At 30.5% G+C, this 8,599-nt stretch overlaps 1 protein-coding gene and 1 long non-coding RNA gene across 2 annotated transcripts; one reads left to right on the top strand and one right to left on the bottom strand.

The window, feature by feature from the left end:
- Positions 1-3,748: 3,748 nt before the first annotated feature.
- Positions 3,749-6,441, bottom strand: LOC120085830 (BTB/POZ domain-containing protein At1g55760). Its single transcript, XM_039042041.1, has 4 exons — positions 6,090-6,441; positions 5,731-5,876; positions 4,823-4,941; positions 3,749-4,562 (listed from the first exon to the last, which is right to left on the bottom strand). The coding sequence occupies exons 1-4, from the start codon at positions 6,206-6,208 to the stop codon at positions 3,960-3,962; spliced, it is 987 nt and encodes a 328-aa protein (XP_038897969.1). The 5' UTR covers positions 6,209-6,441; the 3' UTR covers positions 3,749-3,959.
- LOC120085831 lies at positions 4,470-5,888 on the top strand. Its single transcript, XR_005484039.1, has 2 exons — positions 4,470-4,608; positions 5,710-5,888. It is a non-coding gene; the product is annotated as an uncharacterized LOC120085831 (long non-coding RNA).
- Positions 6,442-8,599: the final 2,158 nt, after the last annotated feature.

Raw genomic sequence — 8,599 nt, 5'->3', positions numbered from 1 at the left:
CACTTATGCAACCAATTATAGTGGTGAACTTTGGTGAAGATCACCTTTGATACCTAATTTTGGCAGCTAGTTTCAACTATATTTGGCGGTCAACTTCGACAATTACCTTTGCCTTTGACAATCATCCATGCAACTAACTTTGGTGGCCAACCTAGTGCTCACTCTGATGGCCAATTTTGGCAAAGACCACCTTACTCCAATTTTGGCAATGACCACCTCCAACGACTAACTTCGAGATGCCTTTTGATAGCCATCTTTGACAATTATTTTTGACGACCAGTTCAAAGTGTTTGATAGTCTTTTTTATAGTTTAAAGTAATTTGTCATTAATCGAAACACTTTGAATATAGCAAATCAAACAAACTTGTGTATAAAAATGCTTTTGAGATTAACTTGTGTAACAATTTGAGACTTAGGGACCAAATAAAGATTTGACCAAAAACCTATGAACAAAAAAAATATTCTCTATTCTTTTTCATAGTATATATAAGGGGCATTTTTAAATATAAAAAATATTTAAAAATATTTACACTTTATAGCAAAAAGTTTTAAAAATACAACACTTTTGAAACTTTTTGCTATAAAGTAAATATTTTTCGAATTTTTTCTATTTATAAGAATTTTCCTATATATAATGGAAACAATCCCCTTAAATCAAGATTGTGAATCTTTTATTAAAATGACAATGTGCTTCATACAAGAGGGAAGACTCTTAGGCTATGTTAAACCATTTAGAAAAAATATTAACCGTTTTACGTGTTTGGTAATTTAGATTTTTTAAAAATTTATATAAAATAACTTTCCAAATCTTATGGTTTTCAAAATTTGCTGAAGACTAGTTTCATCTTTTAGATTCCTTAATAATCAGACGCTTTTTTTTTTTATTATTTTTTTTTTATTATTTTTTTTTATTACTATAAACAATTGTTTCTATAATCTCTCTCTTTTTCTATCGATTTCACATTCTTTTTCCTATCATCTTTTTTTTTTTTTTTTTTTTTTTTTTTTTTTTTTTTTTTTTCACATTTTGGCTGTACTTAAATTCAAATAACATTTCTTCATTACAAATATTTTATACAACAAATTTTTTTTTTTCAACTTTTTATCATATAATTTAAGGAAATAACAACATGTAGTTGGTACTTTTGGGAGTAAAATATAGTTTGTAATTTAAACTATAAAAATTAGAAATAAATAACTCACAATAATTTAATATACTAAAAATAAAAATAATAAGTAAATAATTAGATAATGTCTAATTCGGTAACTATAGCTAAACTACCGCAAATCTAGTTTGAATTTACCAAATACTATTACCTGCTTTTTATGTTTAAAATTGAAATTTATCAAATGTTAATTAAGTTCCTATAGCAGTTAAAAGCACAGCTACCAACAATTATCTTAAAAATTACAGCAATATCTTAAACGGAGCCTTATTTATTAAGTTTATTAATAGAGGTAAAATGGGAATTAACCTTAAATATTACCCAATTAATCCGTTCTTCCTATATATATATATATATATATGGACCTCAAAACTGGTGTGTGAACGCTGGAAAATAACATATAAAAATGTAAGGAAATGATTTTTTTTTTCCAGATTTTTATCTAGTTCTATTGAAGAGGAAAATAACATGTCATACAAAAAAAAACTTTTTGACTATAAAACCATTCATTTTAATAAATATGCACAAACATGATATTTAATATACCTGTATAATAAAATAAAATAAAAAAAAAAGTAGAAAACAACCCGAACTAGCACAAACTATTATAACCCATATTTAAATAGTCTGCACTCCAAACATATAATGTTATTATCCACGAAATATTATAACCTACGACTCCATTATTTGACCTTTTTTTGAAGTTTAGAGACTAAATAGACAAAAACTTTATAGTTACTAAACTTGTAATTTAACAATATATAAATATAATTTCATGTATAAAAAAATACTTACAAACATTAAAAAAAAATTCGGCATTCAAATATTTCAAAATTTTCAAGAAATTGAGTTAATTATATCAATGTTTAGAATGTTGAAGTCTCAATTGTTATGAATTGTCAATGAAAATATTTATAAGATGTCAATATATCGAATCGATATTTCTGGAGAAATTATAAAAACAATATTTTAAAAAAAAAATTAATAAATACAAATTTTATGCTTATGAAAAAAGTTGAAATTGTTTTTATTCATATAATATTCATTTTAGTGACATTTTTGGTATTTTTTATGTTTCATAATTTTTTAGGTAAATTGCAAAAATCACTCCCAGAGTATGATGGTAGTTGCAATTATATATTTAAACTTTTAATTTTAAAAATTGAACCCTCAAACTTATACAAATATTAAAATTGAACCATAAAATTTGAATTAAATTTGAGGATTCAATTTTTATCCTTGATGGATTCAATTTCTATAATTATCGTAAGTTTAAAGGTCCAATTTTAACACCATTGGAAGGGTCCAATTTTAACACCATTGGAAGCTTACGAACTCAATTTTTACAATTAAAAGTTTCTACCATCATACTTCACCAGTTTTTCTTTATGAAAGGATAAAAATTTCGGTTGGCAGATGAAAAATGTGAATGGAAAAGTTGAGATGGATGATGAGAGCAGGTCCACTTAAAGATTGGGAAAAAAAAAGGCATAAGCATAAAAGATTCCAACTATATTCCCTCCATTATTCCAACCTCCAAATTCTGAATTCTTTCTTTCTCCCCTTCCCATTTTCATCTCCTTCTTCTCTGCATTTTCCATTCCTCTACTCTTCTCTTTCCAACGGCCAATGTTCTTCCTTCCTGCATCGTTGATCTTTTATGTTTACTATTCGTTTATTGAATTCTAATGTGTTTGATTTCATGACTCATATTTTCCTTGGATTTCTTATGTTCTATGTCCGATTGAGATGTCTTGAATCTGTTATCTGACATTTCGAATGAATAAGAATCGGGTCTTACTGCCCAGTTAGCGAGTTGGGATCGATCTCGAGAACAAAGCACCCTAAGTTGAAATTATGTTTCTGTTTTCATTTTGGGTGAATTTTGTTTAGGATTTAAGAGGGGCGTCATATATAAACCCTCTAAATTCTTCTCTGTATTTTTGTCCTTTTTTGCTGATAATAAGTCGGTTTGTCTCGTCTGCATGTGAATGTAGCTAACATATCGTTATTGAACCATGTAAATTTGTGTGTTCCTGTTCTTTTTTCTTGTCAATTTGATTCTGTCATAACATGTTCAACATTGGAGATGTGGTGACTATAATACGGAGGAATAGAATATGCTGGTGTTTGGTAATGTAATGATCGGCCTACTGGTCTGGTCTGCAATTAGTAGAAGCTTTTGTATCTATACAGTTGCGTATAGTGGAGTTTTTCTTGGTGGTTTCTTTAATAGCTCGCAGAATTTGGTTGATGTGCTCACTATTTTCAAGGTTGGTTAGGTTTATGTTGATTCTTTTCAGTTTCTGGCAGCCCAAAAGTGTTCTAATGTTGAATGTTTTTCTTATTGCATTACAATGCAAATCTGAGGCCAACGTTTATATCTACTCATACTCTGGTTCCAGCACATATTACTGTGTATATTACAATCTTCCATGATTAATGCAGTATTGTTGAGAGAGTGAGCCCGAAGCATTTGAACGATCGGGTTGATTTTCTTTTGTAGATGTTTTTAGTGCATTATGGTCTTTGGATATGAGGGTATTGTGAGTGTGATGGCAAACTGCCAAACTACGTAGGTATAAAATTCCAAACACAGAACATCAAAGCATTTACATTTCTTTCAATTGTATTTGTATTCATAACACAATCATCTATCATGAGAAACCTGACTAATTTCAGGACAAATAATTAGAAGAATCACCTTCAAGGTTGAATTCTGACACTAAATCCTTGTAGCAATCTTATGTGTATACCATAAACACACTAACATTAACCATCCCCTTCATCAAGCTAGAAGCCTTTCCAAGCATTAAGAATTTCATGGAAGATTTCAGCTATTAGATCCCTGTCTGCATTCTGCAGAAAGACATTGAATTCATCTCGGATGTCGAGTATCTTACCAAACTTCACAAGATACTGCATGCAGCTGGTCTTCAGTTTTGGCAATTGATAAAGAGATGCATTCTGGAGTCTTTCAAGCACATTCTTGGCATCAATATCTTCTAGCAGACTATCATGGCAGGCTTCTTTTAGGTCATCTACGTCATATTTATCAGCTGCATGAAGAAGTGCCAGTCTATGGGCCAGGAACTCTTCATGTTGGATATGACCATACATATAATTAAGAAAAGCCTGGCAAGCTTCAAAAGACATATCAGAGATGTTTAAGGTAGATAGTTCCTTTTCTTTCAGGTCATGTGAAAACATGCTGTGGAAAACAGGTGATCGTGAAGCAAGAATAGCGCGATGGGCTCCAACACTTCCATCAGAAGCATTAATTATGATATCTGTGTGGATGCTTTCCTTCAACATTCGACCCAATGCAATAAGAGCTCTTGAATTCGATCGTTGTTGTGTCAATCCATCTGCCCAGATGGAGGATGGTTCCCCACCCTGTTAGAAATTTGATAATAAATAAGTTCAAAGAGGAGCTAAGTAGGTATCCAAATTCTTCTTTCTTTAACACACTTTTTTTTTTTTATTATTATTATTATTTTTTTTTATCTTTCTGGGATAACTTTTGTCAATTGCTTCTACCCGTGGCTTGTTTTTATCTATGATCCTTGGATTCTGTGTTATTATAGTTAATCCCACAACCATCTTTGAAAGAAATATGCTATGCAATAGCAACAGACAAATATTAATATGCTTACCTCTGGTGATGCAATCTTCAAGTCAAGGAATTCAACGTCAATGATGAACTTCCCTGTTAATGGAACTTCAATTTGCCAAATAAAGTCGTCGTTGTTCTTAAGCTGCTTGTCTATAATTTCTGCATGGATGTGGATGGGATAAAAATATTGGTCATTTGAAGAACTGAAGGTAAAGTCCAATCAGTCAATCAAATTTCTTAACAGAGAATAGCCAGGTTCACCATCAAATAATTACAGACAATAGTTTTATTTGGGTCAATCTTAGATATCAAGTATTTGAACGTATATTCATCAATCAGAACCTAAAGAGATATCTTCAAGGTGAATGTCTTTTCAGTCTGAAAAATGATACTCTTCAGGCAGTTTGGAAGTCAAAGAGTCATAAGAAAATCCATCTCTTTGCCTTTTATCCTTAGTATGCGTTCTCTGTTACAAGGATGGGGAATCTCTCGGTCACATTTTTGTTGGGGCTATTATTTGATTGTTCAGTATTAGTTGGGTTTTCTCAAAATCTTTAAGAGAGAATGTTCAACAGCCTCTATGTGGCAGCAGATGGAAATCACAAGCATCTTCTCTATGGGTTAAGCTGTAAAGGCTATCCTTTCTCAACTTTGGCAAGAAAGAAATCATCGCATTTTTCAGAATTCTTCCCCAAACTCTCTCGAGGCTTCTTCATGGTGTCATCTCTCCAAATCCTTTGAAAGAATCTCAATTCATGACATTTATCGTTGTTAGACTGTTTTTTCTAGAGCATCATTGAAGTTTTGATTAGTTAATTTATGATTGTATCACTTTTTATGTTTCAGCTTATAGTCTCTTTTTGTATCTTTTTTTTTTAAAAAAAAAAAAAAACTGAAAACTAATCACTCTGCCTTGAATATGTACAGTAAAGGAGGAGAATAAATTACCTGGATGAGTCAAAGCCTTCCGATCCCCTGCAGATGAGACCACTCGGATGATGAAAGATACAATCGGGGGATTATCCCTTGTTAAGCTTGATATTTCTGGGTATAATTTAACATATAAAAGCTTGTTTTTTTCCACTGATATATGCCTTCAATCCAAACAAAAAATATTAGACATCTCCAATGACCGGGAAAACAGATTATTATCATTAACTTCCATTTTCTCTCCTTTAAAGGAGATGGTTAGATAGAATCTTATCCTCATCTTTCATCACCACATACAAATCAATTCCTCTTACATAAACACATTTCACAAAAATTGTAGCTTTAAAACGAAAATAATAAAGAAAGAATAACTTTACCATTTCCACTTGCCGATTTTGAAAGGATCGGATTTGCGGTAGGTACAGGAAGCAAGATTTTCGATCCTCCATTGGGCAAGACGGGATGTGGTTTCTACCCTATAAGCTGATTCACTCATCCTAGCAAACGCAAGGGCTGCTGTGATTTCATTGATGCAACCGAAGATACCATCGAGGAAATGCTCTCCGGACTTTCCCAGGTTGGCAAATTCTATAGATATTACTCATAAACGTTTGTAGAGCAAAACCTATAAAGACAAATACTCTTCTCTCTCTCTCTCTCTCTCTCTCTCTTGCTTCTCTGTACTGCTTCCTGATCAAAGCATGAGAATCTATGAACAAACAAATATGAAATAACGTTGATATTTGGTGTATTGATTGCTTATATCATCTTGTGAAAATTTGACTCTTTTAGTGGTGCCCAACACGCCAAGATGTTGGCGATGCTTTACGCCATTGATGTTGAAGGCTTGATTTTGGGAAGAGGGTTTTGTTTTTTGGTTGATAAGACGAAATGGGTTTGTTTGAAAATGGTTGTTTGTTGGCTTACACTGCACTTAATTGGGTTATGGGTGGTTGGATGGATCGTATGCTTAATGGATCATTCCATTTATTGGTGCTCTGTTTTTACTTTATGGGGTTTCTCTCTCACATTAATATATGTAAAGTTTTGTTTGTTTTCTCAGGATTATTTGGCTTGGAGGCGTGGTCTTTGCTCCTTCAAAGCAAAGTATCTACATAATCCTTTGTTGGGATTTATTCGTAATTTCCAATAGAGGAGTTGATTGTTGGTGAATCAAGGAAACACAAGAAATAAGAAAAGCCCACTCTGCTTTCATGGACCCAAGTCATGGTCATGAGGTATGTAATCTTTTTTTTTTTTTTAATTTTTTCCCCTGAAATTATATTTATCTTCTTCGTATCCTTTTCTGGTGGCCAATGATGGTCTCTTGACGCTCCGAAATCCTCCACAAAAGGCAACCATTTTCCTTTGCTTTAGGGTATAGTGGGAGATTTATATCTTCCACTTTTCGGTGAGAATACATATTTTATGTTCAATAACAACTAAACTCATATTGTTGATGGAAATTCTCTTGTTTGGTATTTTACCAAGCGAAACCAATCTTGGAGATGATTTAGTAACTAAAGTAAGAAATAAGCTAAAAGTTTAAAAACTACTTTTGTTTATGTACTTTTTAACTCATTTTCGTCCATAAACTTTCAAATGTTCATTTAAGTTACTATATTTTAAAATTTGGTTATTTTATTCTTATACGTACAAAATATTTATTTTAGTTATTGTATTTTTAACTTTGGTTTATTTTAGTAATTGAACTTTCAATGAAAATGAATGATCAAAGACAACGTGGTAACTTTTTAAAAGTACAAGAATGAAAACAAATAAAGGATACGGATCAAAATGAACAAAATTTAAAAGTACAAGGATCATAATAAACATTTTCAAAGTTTAGAAACCAAAATGAACCAAAGCAAAAAATGACCATAGTAGTATTTAAACCTAAGATAAAAAAAATTCATCTTTGACATCTAAAATGTAAATTTGATAGAAATGTTAGAGTGTTGAACTTTTAATGTGCCTAATAAATTTTAAAATTTAAAGGTTAATATGATGTTATAGGTTAAAATGAGTTTGACTCAATGGTATTGACATGACTTTTGTCCTTTGAGGACGGAGGTCCAAATCCCCGCCCCATAATTTTTGTACTAAAAAAATTTACATGTGACAGATTTTCTGATGGATTTTAAATATGTTAAACCTAAATTGATTGTCATGATGTTATGAAACACAAAATTTAAATACTTATTTCACACATCTAATTTTTTGAACCATCAAAATCGAAATACTTATTAAACACTATTCAAAATTGAAACTTATTATATGACTTTAAAAGTTCAAGGACAAAAGTTGAAACTCAACTTTAGAAATATTAGGAAAAAAAAGAGTCAGTGTATTAATTTGAATCCTAAATTTAAACAAATTCTATAAATTTTACCTTTGATTTAATTTTCACTGATTCACACCCTAATTAATTTCAATAGAAAACATTTTTTTACCAACTTATTAATTTCAAGAAAATAAAGTTGTTCACAATAACAAGTTTGACCAAGTTACCAATTAACTATTGAATAACTTTACCTAAATTCATAAAATTTCAAAAAAAAAATAAATAAAAATAAAAAAAACTCTAACATCATTTGTCTCTACAGTTTTATCAATTTTTAGTCATGTTTTATAATTCATTAAATGTATAACAATGCTTTTATTAATGATTTTTAGAGTAAAGTTTAGGGCTAAAATTGTAACATTTTTAGTTCATTGTTACACTCGTCTAAGTTTAATTTATAATTCGATGAAAATGAATGTTTAATGTTAAAATTGATACACGTTTGTTTTTTTTTTTTTTTTTCGAAATTATTTGATTTCAATAACTTGTTTTGAGAATTAAACTTCTGATTCTAGAATTACTTTGAATTAAACTGTACGTCTG

Source organism: Benincasa hispida, chromosome 9 (assembly GCF_009727055.1).
Source record: "Benincasa hispida cultivar B227 chromosome 9, ASM972705v1, whole genome shotgun sequence".
NCBI classification, from domain to species: domain Eukaryota; kingdom Viridiplantae; phylum Streptophyta; class Magnoliopsida; order Cucurbitales; family Cucurbitaceae; genus Benincasa; species Benincasa hispida.
The sequence above is the reverse complement of the archived record's forward strand: the minus strand, read 5'-3'. Positions and strand labels throughout refer to the sequence as shown.

Coding starts and splice junctions, on each gene's coding strand:
- LOC120085830 (XM_039042041.1), bottom strand. CDS start 6,208: ATGAGTGAATCAGCTTATAGGGTAGAAACCACATCCCGTCTTGCCCAA. Junction 5,877..6,089: donor AAAATCGGCAAGTGGAAATG/GTAAAGTTATTC, acceptor TTTGGATTGAAG/GCATATATCAGTGGAAAAAA. Junction 4,563..4,822: donor TGAAGATTGCATCACCAGAG/GTAAGCATATTA, acceptor AATTTCTAACAG/GGTGGGGAACCATCCTCCAT.